This window comes from Cebus imitator, unplaced genomic scaffold (genome assembly GCF_001604975.1).
Source record: "Cebus imitator isolate Cc_AM_T3 unplaced genomic scaffold, Cebus_imitator-1.0 Scaffold60, whole genome shotgun sequence".
In the NCBI taxonomy this organism is placed as follows: domain Eukaryota; kingdom Metazoa; phylum Chordata; class Mammalia; order Primates; family Cebidae; genus Cebus; species Cebus imitator.
In genome coordinates, this window is record NW_016107375.1 from 3,065,587 (window position 1) to 3,085,338 (window position 19,752).

The 19,752-nt window shown below is 50.4% G+C and overlaps 1 protein-coding gene across 8 annotated transcripts in view; it reads right to left on the minus strand.

The window, feature by feature from the left end:
* CTIF (cap binding complex dependent translation initiation factor) overlaps positions 1-19,752 on the minus strand; it is a 324,626-nt gene that overhangs the window by 196,665 nt on the left and 108,209 nt on the right. For all 8 annotated transcript variants that reach the window (XM_017529666.2, XM_017529665.2, XM_037738958.1 and 5 more), the window contains exons 4-6: positions 10,831-10,904; positions 10,124-10,228; positions 5,155-5,230 (exon numbers count right to left, since the gene is read on the minus strand). In XM_017529666.2, coding sequence (XP_017385155.1) covers positions 5,155-5,230; positions 10,124-10,228; positions 10,831-10,904 — 255 coding nt within the window. The remainder of the gene's footprint in view (positions 1-5,154; positions 5,231-10,123; positions 10,229-10,830; positions 10,905-19,752) is intronic.

Consider the following 19,752-nt stretch of genomic DNA (forward strand, 5'->3'; position numbering starts at 1 on the left):
AAAAAAAAAAAAAAAAAAAAAAAAAAAAAAAAAAAAAAAAAAAAAAAAAAAAAGAAAAGAAAGAAAGAAATGCAGATTCCTGGGTGTGATTCAATGAGTGTGTGAGTGTGGTCTCCAGCCTCCAGAAGCCCCCATGATTCCTGCTTTTGGGGATCCACACCTCAGTGTAGGCCCTTCCCATATTGTACCAGGGTTGGTCTGTGCAAATGACATACAGCAAATGGCAGCATGAAGCTCTGTTGCTTCTGAGATCAGGCTATAAAAGAGTATGACTTCTGTGATGGAATCTCTATCTCTCCCCATCAGCACTTGCTTTGGGGAAAGCCAGCTGCCATATTCTGAGGGTACTCAGCAGCTTATGCAGAAGTCCTGGTGGCAGGGAAGCCAAGGAGGAACCCAGGCCTTCCACCCCCAGCCACAAAGGAACTGAGGCCTCCCACCCTCAGCCACAGGAGAGGGTCTTCCAGCTCAGGTGTGCCTTCTGATGGCAGCATCCCTGGTCATCAGCTTGACTGCAAGCTCCTGAGAGACCTTGAGCCAGAATCACCAGCTAAGCTGCTCCCAGAAAGTTTGTGGGTCATATCTGTTTGTTGTTTTAAGCTGCTAAGCTTTGAGCAATTTACTGTTACACAACAGTAAATGAGGAATACAGTGAGCAGACCATGTAGCTTTCAGGACTTCGGCAGCTCAGAGGTGCAGCTGAGCTCCAGCACTGTGGCCTGAGACTCATCTGCTGATAGTTGACTGAGGACAAGCACATCCAAGTGTGTGTCATAGAAACATGTGATGTGTGTGTGTGCATATGTGTGGTGTATGTATGTATGTGTGTGTAGGGTGTGGGCGGATGTGTGTGATATGTACTTGTGTGTGCACATACATGTGTGGTGTGTGGTATGTGTACTGTGTATGTGTACATGTGTGCGGTATGGAATGTGTGTGCTTGACGTGTGTGGTGCATGTACGTGTGTGTGTACATGTGTGATAGATGGTGTGTAATGAGTGTGTGTGTGCACGGTTATCAAAGCCCTTCTGCTCTAGACTGACAGTGGAGATGGTGGGTGAAGGCCTCCACTACTAGCAGCCCTAAGAGCTTAGCACCACATGTGGGCCCTGGAGAGCCCGGAATGGTCACTGATTTACTGTTCCTTGAAAAAGAAGAAAGGAAAAGAAAACCCTAGAATGTGAAACCTCAGAGGGGCCTTGGTCTGACGATACTCAAAATTTGTTTAGTAGTGGAATTATTTCTCCATGTGAAACCCTGTTAGAATCCTGATTTAGAGACACTGGCCAAGTGATCTGGGTGGGCCCAAGTAGTCTGGGTGGGCCCAAGTGGTCTAGGGGCTCCTGCAGCTTGCTGCTTCCGCCTCCCAACTTCCCCCAGCAGCACCCAGGGGCATGCCAGAGGAGCCCTGAGGGTTTCACAGTTTGCAAACCTCTGATCTAATACAACTGTGTCATTTTGCTGATGAGTAAACTGAGGCCCACAGAGGAGAGGTCACACGCATGGCTCTGGCAGACGTCCAGAAGGGGATTCTTCTGACCTCTAGTCCAATCTGTCTCCACTGCCTGGCAGGCCGCACAAAGGAAGAATCAACCAGGGTCTGGGTAACCCACGAACCAAGGTTCATCATCCGAGCTGCTGCCCAGCAGAAATGCCCTCTTCACCAAGAAACCACTCACCTGGGGGTTGGGGCAGGAAATCCCCCCTCCTCCCTCTTCTTAGCAGAGGCGGCCACCATAGCCTGGTCCACCCTCAGAAGGTGGGGCTTGATGGCCGTGTTGAGTCCTGGGAATAATTATAGCAGAGACCAGCATAGCCCCCACTGCGTGCTGGGCATCATCCTCAGTACCTCAAGTGAATGAATGTGCTTGATCTTCCCAGCCACCCCATAAAGTAAACATGGTCATTTCTCTCATCTCACAGTGGAGGAAACTGAGGCAAAGTGAGAGTACGTAACTAGCCCAAGACTTCCGGGTTAGTCAGTGGCAGGGCTGGGATTCCATAGGGTCCACACCTGGGTCCAGACACCAAGCCCTTGACCCCCAACCTCCCACCCAGCCAGTGGCCCAGCTCTCCTTTCTCTTCTGAGCAGGAACCAAAGGTCTTCCACTTTGTACCCTAGAGGAGCAAAGAAACAGCTCCCAAACAACACAAGGTGTCAGATCTGTTACTTTTCCAGCCATGACTCCCAAGCTTCTGGCTCAAAGGGTACCAAGCATTTAACACCCCACCTAGTGCAGGGGGTGGGGGGGCGTCTGTTTTCTCACCTAGATCAGGGTGTCTCAAATGGACTTCTATCAATGATGAATGCTCTTGACATTTAGAAATGGAGTGATGGTGGTCACTTCTGAGTACTTGACCCTTTTATCTCTTGCGTCAAGGCTGGCTTTACATTAGCAGTGATGATTTAATATAGATCCACCCCACAGGGTGTTTCATGAGCTGATACTCTGCCTGTGACTTATACGTCCCAGCCTTGGTCCTACCGATTGATTATTTCTCCTGTCAAATTTATAGGAAAGTGCAAGAAACGTACAAAGAACATCCATGTCCTCCTCACTCAGATTCCCCAACTGTTAACACCTCCCCACGTTTGCCCTCTCTCTCCCTCTGTGTCTACATATCATTATCATCAATCTCTTTCTAAGCCATTTGAGGAGATGTTGCAGACAGGAGGCCCATATCCCCCAAACATCATAGTGTGTATTTCTCAAAGTCAAGCACACTCGCCTACATGACCATCACACTGCCTCCAAGTCAGGAAGCTGACATCAAAGCAAAACTGCCATCCCACCCACAGACCCAATCACATTCTCCAGCTGTCCCAACAAGGTCAGGATTTCCTTCTGGTCCAGGATTTCAGCAAGGAACACATGTCGTATTTAGTCATTTGCCTCTTCAGTCTCCTACAATCTGGAAGACTTCCTCAGTCTTTCCCTGTCTCTTGTGTCCAAGCAGTTATAGAGAGTGGTCCTTACACTCATTTCTGAACAACCAGACTCAGGCTGTGCTTTCTTGGAAGGAAAACCCAAGAAATTATGTTGGGTTTTCTGTGTGGCACATCAGGGGCGTATGGTGTCCACCCATCTCATCACTAATGATGTTACCTTGATCACATGGTCACGTTGGGGCCTGCCACGTTTCTCCACAATAAAGTGGTCATATTTCTCTTTGTAATGAGGTGACCTCTATGTGCGCTCCAGTTCATTGCCTGGAGAGTATCCAGTCTGCAACACAGGGAGGGCAGTGCAGAGCCTGGTGGTCTCAATGAGCTAAGATGACAGGGTTCAAAATCCCTGGAGTCCAAGACAATTTGATTTGCAAGGCAGAGTACCAGAGAGGAGAGAGCCACATACAGAGAGAAATCCAGAAATCTTAGCCCCTCAAGTCTTTGGGTGAGTATTAATTTGTCCATGTGCAAGGAAATTTCCGAGGCACGGAATACATAGAATAATCCACTGAGATCACATAGGGCAAATAGTTTGTGTTTCTCCAGCTGAGGGGAAACACCTCCTAATACACAGAGCAATGGGTGGCAATCTCAGAAGGGTATTGATTCAGCAATGGAGCAAGATTTGCCCTACACCAAAGTCTTCCAACTCTAACCAAGCTTAAAAGCAAGTTTTGAAAGGATCAAACTGCTTTTATGTAATTTAACTGTGATCTGGAATAAAACCCAAAATATCTAAAGGGATACAAAAACAATTAGCACCCAATAATGTAAAGATTCTAACATCTGACATTTAACATCAAATTACCAGGCATGTAAAGAATTGTATGGTCCATAACCAAGAGAAAAATCAATAAATCGAAATAGACTCAGAGATTATGTGGATGACAATTACTAGAGAAGGACTTAAAACAGCTATTGGCAATAGGTTCTATATACTTCAGAAGAGAAGAGAAAGCATGAGGAATAGAAGACATATATATAAAGCGCACAATGACCTTCTAGAGATAAAAACTACAATATCTGAAATGAAAACTATACTGAATGGGATTAACAGTAGATTCGACACTACAATAAAATATTACTGAACTTGAAGACATAGCAATAAAAACCATCTAAAATGAAACACAGAGAGTAAAGAAAGACTTTAAAAAAACAAGCAGAGCTTCAGCGAGCCATGAGAAAAGATGAAGAAGCATAGAATACATACAATTGGAACTCCAGGGTTGGGGGAAAGTAGAAGAAATAATGGCTGAAACATTTCCAAATTTGATGAAACTGTAAACCTACAGATCCAAGAAACTCAATAACTGCCAAGTGGGAAAAACCCTGTACCAAGGCACATCTTAATCAAATTGCTGAGGTCTTAACTGTATCCTCTATTGTCCCTCACTGATAGGCTCAAGGCATGAACAGAAAAGAAACAAAATGGCAAAGGCACCAAGAAGAGATGAATGGATATAGATAAAATAGCAAGAGAAGTCTCAGGAGAGAAGGGAAGGGTGGTACAGTGGAGTAGAGTGTGGTGGTAGGTTACAGTCACTGGCAGCAGCAGGCTTAATCATGTGGAGGGTCCACTGCTTATACACCCCTGCAGCAGGCCCAATCTCATTCCTGAGAGCAGCTAGACTCCTGCTGTTTCCACCAAAAGTCCAGCACTATAAGCATCTAGAGACCTGGTTTCACTGAGTGAATCCTCTTTGTCCTGGAACCTGGATGTGATTCCAGGAAGGAGGCCCAATCAATAACAAAAAGAGCAAGCATAGCAGACACCTGGAGGCCAACAGGGCAAGTCTGCTGTTCAAAAGCCAAGAGACAGCCCCAGCCACATTAGAATCCCTTCCAGGCCTGCTAGCCCCACCTGAACACACCACAGGACACTCCACCTGCAGAGAGGCTTTAGGTCAAGGGATAAAAACTTCCAAATTCCTCAAGTTGCCAGAGTATGGTTCATTTCATCTCTAGGGCACATCAGACCTACCACAGGGCCTTCAGCATTTCCAAGTAGGCTGTCACACATACTGTCACAATGGGACACCCTGGACCATGGCAGGTACCCACCCCTGCCCACCTATTACTACCATACAGGTGGTTACACCCCTTGCTAAAACAAGGAGCCAGCAGGAGTGCTTAGGTTAGGTCAAGAAGAGAATCAGGACTCCAGGGGTGGGGTGGGCTGTTAGAGAACCCACCCTGCACCTACCTGCCAGGCTGGAAGGACCTTCTCGATGTCATTCAGGTTGATGCCATCCCCATCTTCCAGCTTCCCTTTGCCACACCTGGACCAGAAAAGACAGAAAGGGGTTGGAAGGATGGCTCATTCATGCCTCCTGTCCCAGCTGGCCAGCAGGAGAGGAGGGACAGTTAGCAGATATACGGTGCTGCCCGCCTTCAAGCCCCAAAGAATTACCTGTCCCACCTAGAGGAAATAGCCCTAGAGATGGGCGGGTGGGGGTGGCTCCTCCCCTAATACAACAACCAACCTGGAGGGAGGTGGGAGAGGAACCAGAGTTCCCCTTGATCCTTCCAGGCAAAGAAGCTAAGCTCCTTGCTAAGGAATACCCTAAAACTTGTCACAACTCCTGTCAAAGCCCATCCACACTGCCCTATTATGCTGAACAGAAGATTAGTGAACAGAGACACAAAGCAACTTTCTCAAGGTCACACAGGCTGGCAGGGGCTAGCAGAAAACCCAATAGGGCTTCCTTCCTTCTCTTTTTTTTTTTTTTTAGACAGAGTCTCACCCTGTCACCCAGGCTAGAGTACAATGGCATGATCTCGGCTCACTGCAACCTCTGCCTCCCAGGTTCAAGTGATTCTCCTGCCTCAGCCTCCTGAGTAGCTGGGATTACAGGGGTCTACCACCATGCCTGGCTAATTTTTTTGTATCTTTAGTAGAGACAGGGTTTCATCATGTTGGCCAGGCTGGTCTCGAACTCCTGACCTCATGATCCTCCCGCCTGGGGCTCCCAAAGTGCTAGGGTTACAGGTGTGAGCCACCACGCCCGGCCAGTCTTCTTTTCTTCTTGGCTTGACTCTGGGTCAGTCAAGCAAGCCTGTTCAGATACTGTATGCTTTGTCTTCATGTTCTCTGGGAGTGGGCGTGCCCTTGGGCCAGAGAGGCTGGCCCCAACTCCCTAGCCAGTGGTCTGAATCTTTGGCATATTTAAGGGTGCAGATTCCGAAACCAGACTCTCAGGGTTTGAACCCTGCTGTATCCCTTACCAACTGGAGACTTGTACAAATTGTTTAACCTCTCAGTACTCATTTCATCAAATGAGTTTCCTCATTTGTTAAATAGGGATAATAGTGTCTAACATCTTAAGGTGGCTGGAGGATTTAATTAATTGATGTATCTGGAGTACTTAGATGCTTAGAACTGTGACATCACACAGTAAACAGTATATATATATATATATACACACACACACACACACACACACACATTTACACACACATTTACAAACATGCACACATATACACACATTTATATAGTCTAGCTTATATATACACACACATATACACACATAGTCTAGCTTATAATGTTTAGCTTGTTTATGTTTACATATATGTGTATGTATATTACTTGTTATGTATTATTATCTGTATTTACCATTAAATATATCTTAAACATATACGTGGCCAGGTGCAGTGGCTCATGCCTGTAATCCCAGCACTTTGGGAGGCTGGGGCGGGTGGATCACATGGTTGGGAGTCTGAGACCAGCCTGGCCAACATGGTGAAACCCTGTCTCTACTAAAAACACAAAAATTAGCTGGGCATGGTGGTGGGCGCCAGTAAGCCTAGCTACTTGGGAGGCTGAGGCAGAAGAATTGTTTGAATCTGGGAAGTGGAGGTTGCAGGGAGCCGAGATTGCACCATTGCACTCCAGCCTGGGCGATAGGACAAGACTCTGTCTCAAAAATAAAATAAAATAAAATAAAATAAAATAAAATAAAAACAACAAAAAAACCACAAATATGTTGAATGGTAAATATAGGTAATAGTAACAAAATTGTAATAAAATAAATAATAAAGTAAATATATTACTACTACTATGACCACTTTCATTACCACTAGTATTGCTGCTGTCATTTGGGGAAAGAGGCAGGAAGGTGATTAATTAAGGACACAGATTCTAGAGCCAACCCAGCCTCGTGCAAATTAATTTTTGGGTCTCCTAGCTGCTTCATCTATTGAAGTGAAGGTGATAACAGATCCTCCCTCTCTGGGTGGTGGCGAGTTTTAAATAAATGAGGCAAGCACTTAGAACAGGCCCTGGAGCACGGCTGGTGCACAGTAAGCACTGTCAGTTACTATTACTACTGGTATCGACTGGGGTATGCTGAGAGATGTCGCATACGCTGGGTCATTTTCCAGCCGCAGAGTTCATGCGAATCTCACATTTCAGAGTAACTAATTCACTGTTTAAATATTTACCAAGCATCGCTTCTGTTTTGGGCCCTGTGAAAGAAAACAAATCAGTTTTGGTCCCTGCCCTCAGACAGCGGAAGGCTCTAAGAACAAATCCTAAACTCCTCTAACAGGGCTGGGCGCCTGAGCACCATTAGGGGGCAGCACGAGATCAGCAACGTAAAAGTCCCATGGCCAGAGGCCGTGGAGCCCAGAGGAGGAGAAACGGGCTGCAAACAGCAGCAAAGACCTGGGTGGAAGAGAAGAACTGGGGATAACTCAAGCTCCACCTGATGGCTCATTTCTCCATTTACCAAACGCTTCTGTGCTGGGCTCCAGACAGGGGCTGGGACCCAGGTGTGAACGGAGCACAGAACTGGCCCTCTCAGCGTCTGCTGGGATAATCAGCCCCCACAGCCACAGCAGCCAGTGCCCTGTCGGGGGCAAGACAGCGATGCAGGAACCCTAGGGAACTGCATCTAGAACTGTTCTGGGCGAAGGGGAAGAAGTGAGAGGAGAGCTGGCCACGCACGGAATTTGGAGGATGTCCCAGGCGGACGCAGTGCAGGCAAAGGCCTGGAGCCAGGAGCACGTGTGCTGCAAGTTCGCTGTGGCTGGAGCATGTCGGGGGGCAGGGTGCAAGGGGGAGGCAAGGGGCACGGTGGAGCTGGGGTGGGGAATGGGGTGCAAGGTATAACAGGCATGAGGGAAAAGAGAAAAAGGTTGCTTCCCACCCCATCTGTCCCTGCAACTGTGATGGACTGGGTTACAGGTGAGCAGGTGGAGAAAGGCCTGGAACATCCAGTCATCTTTTAACTCATCAATCTGCCCAGTGCAGACAGGCTGGCCTGCGAAAGCACCAACTGCGTGTAGTCTTCTGTGTTCTGCACCTGCCTGGGCCACAGGGGAGGAGGGCACTGGGGACTTGGCTCAATAGAACAGCTGACACCACCTCCCAGTGTCTCCTGGGGGTAAAGCACACCTCAGGGCCCTACCGTATGCACTGTGCTCCAAGCACACGCCGGGGTGCAGCTGAGCACACTCCAAGCGCAGCCTTCTGTTCTACCTCAGCGACCCTGGGGGTGGGTGGGTGGGGGTCCTGCAGGGAGGCCTGCCCCCATCAGGTATCAGATCTCCCCAAGGCCTGCAGGTTTGGAGGGCAGAAGGTGGCTACAGACCAGCTGAGTCACTGCTGCCAACATGGTTTCCAAGGCAACAGCCTTCTCTGATTTCTGTCCCTCTATGGAAACACAGGCTGCAGGGAACCTTGGCAACCGAGTGGTACCTGGTTCCCAGGGACGCTGCAGTGACTGGTGCCTGGAGCCTGTCCCCAGTATGGCAGGACTCTAAGGGGTACACAGTTCCTGGTCTGGCCATGAGGTGGCCGCAGACACTGCACTCAGACTCCCTGTGACAGGCTTTGGCCAGATGGCCAGATATCCAGATGCCCATGGGAGACCCCAGGTGACCCTCAGCAAATCTGGAGGCTCCTGGTCAGAGAGTGAGCCTGGCTGAGGAATTCAGGCCCACAGCTGGTGACACAGGTGTGGCTGGTTACTCTGGCTTCTGAAGGGACAAAGTTCTTCAACATAAGGGGAGTTCCTCTCCTTCATAGTCATTCATCACTTTTGTGCCAGGAAGTTAGTTAATCTCTGGTGACTGGTGAGACACCTTTGGCAAGCTTGCCTTCCACATGCAGGCCCCACTGGACACCGGTAGTCAATCAGGCAGCACCATCATTTCAATCCCCCCAGACCTCAGTTTCCCCACTGACTTAACCAGCTATGTGCTCCCAGGGCACACAGGAGAGACTGGAGCTGCCCAGGGAAGTCTCCCTCCTGAAGCCTTTCCCAGATAGTTCATCCTATAAAGTGCTCTCCTTTCTTTTCTTCTTCTTTTTTTTTTTTGAGATGGAGTCTCACTCTATTGCCCAGGCTGGAGTGCAGTGGTACGATCTTGGCTCACTGCAACCTCTGATGCCTGGGTTCAAGCAATTCTCCTTCCTCAGCCTCCCGAGTAGCTGGAATTACAGGTGCCTGCCACCATGCCCAGCTAATTTTTTTATTTTTAGTAGAGATAGGGTTTCACCACCTTGGCTAGGCTGGTCTAGAACTTCTGACCTCATGATCCACCTGCCTCAGCCTCCCAAAGTGCTGGGATTACAGGCGTGAGCCACCGCGCCCAGCCTAAAGTGCTCTCTTTTCTAACCCTGTTTGCACTGACTTGATTCAACCCTACACCAGGCATCATGCTTTATACTTCCTAGTGTCTATATGTCCACACCACATAGTTTAGTCTTTTTTCTCCTATGCAGTCTCCATTATGAATGGGTTCATATCTCCTTTTCCCAGCAGCTCCCCAAGTGTGGTTGCTGGACCAGCATCAGCATGCCCTGGGGAACTTGTTAGAAATGCACATCCTAGCCCGTACCTACAGAATCAGAGACTCAGGGGTGGGCCTGCCCTCTGTGCCACTGCCCAGATGATTCTGCTGCACTGGCCTGGATTACTGACAAGCAGGGCCATTGTGGGTGATCAGAAGCAGGCGGGGTTGGCTTGGCTAGAGGAAACTGGGCAGAGGGGAACAGAGGGATTCCAGGAGAAGCCAGTGAGCCTGCAGCTCTGAGCCACAGAGGAAGAGCATCCTGGGGCATTAGCCTCCTGAGTCCCCCGTGCAGCAGAGCAGCCTCCCTGTGGAGGCAAAGGCCACTCCCATCCCCTGCCCCACCCACCCTGTGTAAGAGCCCCAGCACCCCTTACCCTTCACGGTCAATGTGTGGCAGGGGCTGCTTGGGCGTGTGTCGGACTTTCCGGTGGAACTGGGTCAAGTCCAGCTTTTCGGGCTGCAGGTCCCAGGTGGCACCACTAGAGGGCAAGGGAGAGTGAGAAATCAAGGCAAGAGGGTGACAGCCCAGTTACTCATGGAACCAGGGGAGGCTGAAACTGGCAGGCAGATCTGCAGAAAGGGGCTGCCCAGGGCCAGGCGGGGACCCTCAGAATGGAGGTGCCAGCCCTCACCTTCCTCACGCTGCTGTGGGAAAATGTGTGCTTATGAAACAAGCGTGGGCCTGATGCCCACTGCACAGCGGCTCCTGCAACATCTGCCCGTTTTCGTGCCCAGATTTGAGGAAGCCTGGGGACAGCAAGGGCCAAACACTGGGCTCCAGCCTCTGATAAGCAGCTCAAAATGATGCCCCAGCCACCCTGAGGTAGACGAGGCAGGCGACTGGGAAGCGGGGCCCAGCCTCTGCAGTCCCATCCCAGAGGCCCTCCCCGTGCCCCCGCTGTCTCCTCTGACCCCCAGTGCCTCCTCTCTCTGGCCTCCTTCTCTCCATCCACCCTTCCTACAGCCCCCACTCAGCTTCTCTCCGCCTCTTGCTCCTTAACTATCAGTATTCACTCAGCCCTGCAAGGAAGCTGGGGTCCCAGGCTGGACCTCACACCACAGGGAAGGAGGAGGAGGTTACCTGAAGGAATCGAAGGTGTTGGCTGCCCAGATGTCTGTGCCCAGCATGTCCAGAGAGCTGTCCTTGCTGCCATTCTGGAAGAGATGGGGTGAAAGGGCTGACATTAGCTGCTCGGCCAGGACACTGAGAACATGTGGGCCTCCCTGGGACCCTGGCCTGAGAGAGCAGCAGAGGCCTCCCTGTCCCCCTGGGTGGCTAGGAGGCTGGAGTGAGCCCCCAAATGATTGTGGTAGCTAGTGCACCCAGTCAGAGTCGGGGGACTCTGGCCTCCCCCCAGGCATGGGCCCTCGTTTCGCTGAGGTTTTGCAGAAGTGTACAGAAGGGCCCAGGCCCCTGCTGCCCCCAGCCCATCGCTCTCTCCTCAAAGCCTCCACACCCAGCAGGGGCTCTGTGCCACCTGGAGCCTCTACTACCACTGCCAGCCTGATGGCAGACGCTTCTCCCCAGGCAGGGGCTCTGCAGAGCCAGGCCCATGGACACTGACCTCCTTCAAAGTTCAGCACCACTCCCCAGAAGCCCCCACCAACCAAGGCTACACCAGCGACTGGATTTCTCTGAGTCAAACCCATGCTCTGGTGTTCCCTACATGACCCACCCCCGAGACAGAAACCTCTTTACTCAGTGCAGGTTCTGTGATTCGGTTTCTCTGCCCTCTGGCTGGTAAGTTCCCTGGAAACTTCTCCAATCCCCTGACTTCACGCCTGATACGCTCCAGCCCTTCTTACCCCTGCAGTCTGGTTTCCATTGTCACACTCTTTAAAACAGCACTTCCGCATCCACCCGAGCTGAACGTGTGCTTGCTGCATGACCCGGGAATTCACTCCCAGGTATAAATACACAGAAATATGCCCAGATGCTCCCCAGAAGACGTGTACACAAAGTGTATACAGCAGCACCAGCCACGATAGCTCCAAACTGGAGCCCACCACATGCCTGTCATCGGCATGAATGAACATAAACTGTGGTATGTTCACGTGCTGGAGTGTTACACCGCAGTGAGCACAAATAAAGTAAAACAACAAGCAACAACATGAATAAACATCACAAACATGCAGGGAACAAAAGAACCCAGATGCAAAAGAGAACCAATTATGTTCAGTAACAGGCAAACTACGAATGCATGGTCAAAGAACTCAGAGAGTAACAGGAAGGGGAACCAATCTACCTTCCAGAGAGAGGGCGACAGAGAGCGAGCAGCTTTGATTAACTAGGAGTGGGCACACCAACCAGAAAGGCTGGACAGTCCAGCCTCCAAGCAGAAGGGACCAGGCACTCCAGCCCCCACAGACAGGAGGCAGGAGGTAATGAGGGCCTGGAGGAGAGGTGGAGGGATCATGGGGGTCGAAGGGACAAGGGGACTGTTTGGGGAGAACCCCCTGCGCTGTCTGTCTGGGCAAGTCCCTCAGCCTTCCTGGGTCTCACTGATACCATGAGGACTGGTCCCTCCCTCTGGGGATCAACAGCTTGCAGCCTGCAGTTCTAAGTCACTTGGAACTTCCTTATTCCAGGATGCTCTGAGAGCTCACACAATTTTTCTTGCAAATCAACCACATTTGGGGCCACCATGACTCTGGGTGCTTCCTCTCCATGCCCTTCCTGTCCCATCCCTGTAATCCCCTTTGCTAGTGACCATGACCTGTCAACTGGGCCTTGCTCCCCTCCTGCCCTCTCCAAATGTGCCCCATCTGTCAAAGCTTGGCTAGGCCAGGAAGTACCTCTGGCCTCCCAAACTACAATCACCTTGCTCTGCCCTGAACTTGCCATCCATGTGGGTAACTTACGGCAGCAGAGCCAGCCTTCTGCAGTTCTCTTATTTTTCTTGTTGTGACCTCTCTCCTGCAGGAGACCACAGGCCCTTGATGACAGGGACATCCCCCGCCTCCCAGAGCTGGAAGTTCAGTGCTCCTGACATATACTGCAAGAGATTTTCAACATCTTCTTCAAACATGTGTTTTCCTCTTGCTTCAATAAGCTGTGTGACCTCGGTGAAGTCACTTCACCAGTCTGGACTTCAGATTCTTCATATTTAAATAAAGAGATCCCAGAGTGAAATGCCATGGCCTGTAAATGGGTTCCTTCTGACTGGCATGTGTGCTGCTAGTATCCCCTTTCCTGCCAGTGGCAGACATCACTAATCAATTATAGCAGGTTGCCCGTCCTCCAAGCAGACAGCCCCTAATGTTCTAGGATCACTGTCTCTCCCTTTTCTTGGAGTCGTCTCACATCCTCCCCATCCCAACTCCTGGGACCCCGCTTGCTCCAAATGCAACTCTGAAACTCCAGATTAGCTGGAAAGACTCGCCTTCTATCACACAATCCCCAAGGGGACAGCCCCTGCCTCCCGAGATGTTGACTGGCTTGTTCACAACCCCTTCCGAGGCCTCATATGTAATTATCATCCAGAATAGCCCAAAATAACATAGAAAGCAAAGACGAAAAAAAAAAAAAGAAAAATCAAACATGCAGACAAAACTCTTACTTCCAAAGCGTCTATTACAGACCTCACTCAGCATGGAGTTCATTTTCCCCCTTTAGCCCAGTGACCTGATGTCCCTCCTTCTCCACACGTGTCTTCCTAATCCCTGACCTGTTAAATATGCAATGTTCTCTGGTGCTCATAATTCAGCTTCAGTGGATCATCACTTGGCCACTGCTCTCTTTACAAATGTTAGACCTTCCCCAAGTAGACTATAAGCTTCTCCACTGGACTGCCTCTTTCTCTTTGTGCCCCTACAGTGGCCAAGTCAGGCACACAGTAGGTCCAGCTTGAATTCATGCCAACTGATTGAAGAGATGTCACTCTGTAACAGGAGGAAGCATGGCCCTACTGCCTCTGGGCTGGAAGGAAGACTGATTTAAGATTAGGATGTCAAGATTGATTTACTGTCCTAGGATTCCAGGCCCTTAAGGCCTCTACAGAGTGAGAAACGTGGGTAGACAGAGAAAGTGCAACTGCGTAGAGATTATCATGGCCAAACCCAGAAATGCAAAGCCTCTTCCAAGAAGAGGGCAATTCACCTTGAAGGCAGTTGAAGGGCCATGCAATGGGCACATAAATCTCTCTCCTGGCCTGGAGTTTGGCATCTCAGCTAGTGCTCCTCAACTGACAGGGAGGGAGGACAGGTCCCAGTAACAGTCACTGGCAGCAGCTGTGTAGGGGGTCAAGGCCCCTGTGCAGAGAGCTGGCAGGAACGTCTCTGGCTGGAGGAAGGGGCACTACCCTCGGGCTAAGGGAGGTGGTCGAGCAGGGCAAACTTGGGCACTTCCAAAGCAGCATCCCTGGAGGGGGACCCACCAATCTCTGGACTTGGGATCAGGGATTCTTGGCATCAGGGAAATGCACCCCCGGCTGATGGGAGGGAAAGAGCCAGGGCAGAGCCTGTGTCTGCAGGCGAGTGTTTGTTCTTTACAGAGGAAGCTCACACTTCCGTGCACCTGCAGAACAGCCCCATGGTCAGCCGCTGTCATCTCCGTGTTGGGGGTGAGGAACAGTGTCCTGGGAAGAGGGGCCAGGGCTCAGCTGGGGAGCAAGTGGTAGAGTCACAGAGGGAACCGGTGCTCTCCTGAGAGCCATGGCAGTCGCGCAACCAACACACGTTACCGGTGACGGACTCACACATTCTCCTCATTGAATCCCTGCAACTCCTTACGACAACTCACAGAACATACCCCTGAACTGGTATCAATAGCCTACATCCATATTTAAATGCCAAGGAACCCAGTGATATCTCTGCCATTCCCAGCACACACCCCACTCCTCAAGCCACCCTCACCCTGCGGCTCAGCCTCCTGACTCCCGCGTGAGCCACGTAACTCCTCCCTCCCTAGGCCAGATAGCTCTGCACCAGGCTGCTTTTCCTTCCTCTTTCGCTCTGCCCCACAGGGCTCTGTTCCACAGCCCACCTTGGGCCTGTGGGCCGGTTCTCACCTCTCTTTGCCACAAGGCTTGAGTTTCGTTAACTCTCACACTGACCTGCCTCCTGCCTCATTCCCTCCCCTGTGATGATGGCAACTCTGAGCTCAGAGCTGAGGAGCAGAAGTGCCAGCACGGTGAGCCCTTTACAAACCAAGGAGCCGGACCCCATCTCTGTGCAGTCCCATGGAGCCCTGGGGGCACAGCTCCAGGAAAGAATATCATGTGGGCAGCATCCCCGGAACCGTGAGCCCTGGAGGAGGCGGCAGGTGGAGGCAATAGCACCAGGAAGAATGAGGACTCAGGCCGCTGAGCAGGACTGGACATGTGGAGGAGAGCTGTGGGCAAGGCACTGGCCTTTCTGTCTGAATATCAGGAAGGAGATCACCATGAAGACTTGGGGCCTGGCAGACGAGAAGCTGAGTCTCTGGAGAAGCAGGTATAGAGGACACAGGGGCCATGCTCCTTATTGCCAGTCTACTTGGTACAAGAACTGCAGTGCATATCAAGAATCAGGAAACCTCCCTGGAATTTGTTTTGATGCATGAGACAGGCATACGGCCGCTGAAGCCAAACTTTTATCAACAGAGGCTGCAGAAATAGCCTGGCAGGTGGAGAAAACGTCCATCTTCTTCCAGCCGCAGCCCACAACAGCAAGGGTCTCACCAGCAGAGCTTTTCTTTGCTGTCCCTTGATGCTAAGGTGGTGGCCCAGGCAGTGCCCAGGGGGGCCAGGCTTTGCTCAATAGAGTTACTAACTGCCAAGCTAAACCAGACAACCAGGAGGCCAACGGCTTCACACGCATCCCCAGGGCCCGCTTGCCCTGGGCTCAGAGTACCCAAGTGGCCACTCTGTCGACCAGCCCTGCCACATGGCTCCAAAGCCAGGCAAATGCTCACAGCTATACAAGTGCCTGGATAGCCCCCTTCTTAGGTCCTGAACTCCAGCCTTCAAATCTTACAGCCCCTGACACACACACATGCCACATACACATACATGTACAAATTTCACACACACATACATACACGTGTGTATACACACTAGACACAGACACATACATTCACACACATCCACACAATATGTGCCACACATGCATATACACAGGTACATACACATACATGTGTATACCACACACACATGCATATACATACCAAACTTACACAATATATGTACACATCCATCCACACACATACACACCACACCCATAGACACACCACACACCAAACACACATAATGCACACGCCACATATATACATGTAGTATACATGTATACCACAACTATATGTGATGCCACATACTACATACACCACACATACATGCACAGGCTGCATACCACAACATACAGGTAGATCACATACACATATGCACAAGACACACATACACATCATGTACACAGGCATATATACACACACATACATATCCACACCCACATACACACCATGCATACATAGACCATGCACACATGCATACACATATACACCCCACACATCCATACACATCACACACAAGCATACATGTCCCACACACACACACATGGACATGTCACCTGTTCCACAAACCCTCCAAATATCCGAAGAAGTCAGAGAAGTAGGAAGGCAGGCACCTGAGTTCTGGAGCTTCTTACCAGGAAGCAGACACACCTCCCTCTCCCGCCACCCTCACCTCTGGCTCACACTGAGGATCCACACAGAGAGGTGACTGTCAAGCTGAGGACAGAGAAGAAGGGAACCTAGGCTCGGCTCGTCCTGGGCACCCCACCTTTTAAGTCCAATGCTTCAGCTTCCAGCTACCACACGGGTAACATGCGGGGGTGTGGCTTGCACATTGTCCGTCTGTGACGGGGCTCTCGGGCACACGAAGCTGCAGCACGTATGGAGTTATATTTCTCTTTGGGCTACTATCCTCTTCCTGGACTCAGAAAACAAAAGAATGTTCTCTGCACCCACCCCCCACCACCACCCCGAGTCTTCCTTTCCACTAGGATCTAGCTGGGGACTTAGCTCTGCAGCCTCCTTAGCAGCCCGTGCCCCACAAACCCCGCAGCACATGCCGCTCACAGCACATAACCTGCACACTCCAGTGCTGGGCTGACTCCTCTCTTCATTGTTCTGCTGCAGAGCTCCCCGGAGCGCTCTAGAAGCACCAGTCCCCTGGCTCTCAATGTCAGTGTGCATCAGAATCACAGAGAGAAGGGAGGGTTGGTGGTTTAAATTTAGTGTAGCTGGGATGGTTCACAGACTATGCTTTTAGAAAGGCTCATTCCTCTAAATGGTCCTCATTTCTCATTCCTCTAAATGTTCAAGTTTTAACAGAAAAAATTCAAAAAGATTATGTATAATCTTTTTGTTTGGTATACACTGAATTAAAAGATTACTAATACATTATTAAAATGTAGAAAATCATTAAGATGTTGAAATTTTGATTGCAGAACTTCTTCAGTGGATGTTAACTTCATATATGTGGAAGTGGAGTATGCAATATTTCTTTCCTAAGCTTTTTTGGCTAGAAATCTGCCCCACTCTTCCCTTTCATTCCACAGAGAATTTTGCAGGACTAGGATTCCATGGAACCCCTTTTGGGAAATACTCCGCTAATGCACTTTCTGTTAACTCTCTTCTTTCGATGGCAGGAACCGTGGCTCCACTTTCTTGTTGTATCTTCCTTCCCATTCACCCCTCATCCTGGCCTTGGGACCCAGGGTCATTCATTAATATTTCTTCGCACAGACTCAGTGACCAGGCACTGTCAGCTATCCATCAAAACCTCAGTGGCCTCTTAAAGAACATTCTCCAGTTGGCAATTCCATAGTTGGCCCTGGTAACCACAGCTTTCCTCTGAGCACAGCCTCCTCTGCAACCCTGAGATCACCCAGGCCCTGCCCCCCAGGTTGCTGAAATGCCAAGGTTCTGAGAAGCCTTATCAAAAACAATCATCCTTTTCAGTGGGTTTTTCTTAGCACTTAAACACTGTTGAATCCTTTGCGACAGCCCCTTTCACTGGCAATTAGGGGGCCCCATGCCAGGGTGCACCATACTGCTGGCAGAACAGATCACAGAGGGATAATGAGCACTTTAAACCATGTGGAAAAGAAAATGGAAACAGCCTGCTTGTGGGAAGGGAGACTGAAGTTGTCTCTGGGAGGGCCCCAGAGACATCCGCAGTTCAGGGGAGGTCAGACTCTTGGAAGGGCCAAGAATAAAGATGATGACAATAGCAGATATTGACCCAGCACACAGTATGTGCCAGCACTGCCCAAGTGCGGCACTGTTACTATAACCCTAGGAAGCAGATGGTACCATCACCACCTCCATTTTACTGACGGGGAGACTGAGGCACAGAGTACCCGCCCACATTCCTGGAGCCAGTTTCCAGGATGGGACCACAGAGAGCGTGGCCCAGAGGCCATGTTCTAACCATGGCACACTATGCAGTTATTCAATTCAGTCAGGTAAAGTGATCCCACTACAGAGATTTCCATAAAGCAGGAACGTAGCCCTCCCCTGCAAGCATTTGGATTCTCCACACCTATCTCTGTCAATGTTTGGGAAGGCAGTGCCGGTGGAGGAAGTACATCATCTGCAGCAAAGGGAGAAGAGTTATGGAATGTGAGTGGGTATGCGATGAGGCCGGGCTCTCTGTACCTGGGTGAATGCAACAGGGTGAGAGTGAGTGCCGTACGGTAGAAAAACATACAAAGTCAGACGCAGTGAAAACAACATGCCTTCTAGCTTCTGGCTTTTCTTTATGAATACACAACTGCACAGTGTTTTTGCTGTGCAAGTGCATAGGTGGGGGTGTGTGTGTAATGACAATCCCAGGCTATGAGTGTTTAGAAACTAGGCAGAATGTGGCTGAATGGGATAGATGGCAGGAGGATACTCTCCATTGTTGGGACAGTCACGGGGGAAGTTCCCCCTAGAGAATTCTAGGGCAGGTGGGTGTGGATTTCCCTAGCAGGTCTGCTGCATCAGGTGACACTGGGGGAGAGGTTGCCAGCCCTCAGCCCTGGCATCCTGAATGGCAACCCCCGGATACAGTGCACCCTCAGTCACTGAGCAGCTGGGCTGTGCAGGACCCAACTCTGGGCATCAGAGAGAAAAAGATGATGCAGTCCTGGCTCCCCAAAGGCCTCCCAGTCCCAGTCCATACCCTTCTCAGTGCAGGATGTCCTTCCAGATTCCATGAGGGCCAAGAGGCAAGCCCAGCCATAAGGTTCTCTCACTTCACAGACACAGGGTTCCCAGGGTATCTAGCTGTGGGACAGGGGTCTGGTTTGGGCCGAGAGTGGGGAAAACAGGATTCTAGGCCTGCAATTTGCTTCCTGGGGCCTCATGAAGTCACTCTGGCTTTTTTTGCTTGTTTGTTTTGACAGAGTCTCACTCTGTTACCCAGGCAGAAGTGCAGCAGTGTGATCTCAGCTCACTGCAACCTTTGCCTCCTGGGTTCAAGTGATTCTCCTGGCTCAGCCTCCCAAATTGCTGGGACTACAGGTGCAAGCCACCACACCCAGCTAATTTTTGTATTTTTAGTAGAGGCAGGGTTTCACCATGTTGTCCAGGTTGGTCTTGAACTCCCTACCTCAGGTGATCCACCCACCTCAGCCTCCCAAAGTGTTGGGATTATAGGTGTGAGCCACCACACTCAGCCCCACTCTGGCTTTTTGGACCTGTGCTTCCCCATTGGTCACAGGACTACATGTACTAGATTGGCAATTCCTGAGTACGGGGGTAGGGGAGGGCAGGTGGGACATATGAGAGACACCATGAGAGCATTTACATTACATGAAATGTTCCTGGACAAGGGAACCCCAGACTCATCTCCTCGGCCAAAACAGAGGCTTCCTGTAGGCCAGATCTGAAACTCGTCTCAGGCCCAAACTAAAGCAGACTTTGAGGATGGTTGGATTTGCTTAGAGAGAAACTAAGGGGGAAAGCACAGCGGGAGGTGGCAGGAGGCAGAACTGAAAGAGAAACAGGCCTATCTTGAACTTGACAGCATGGTAGAATATG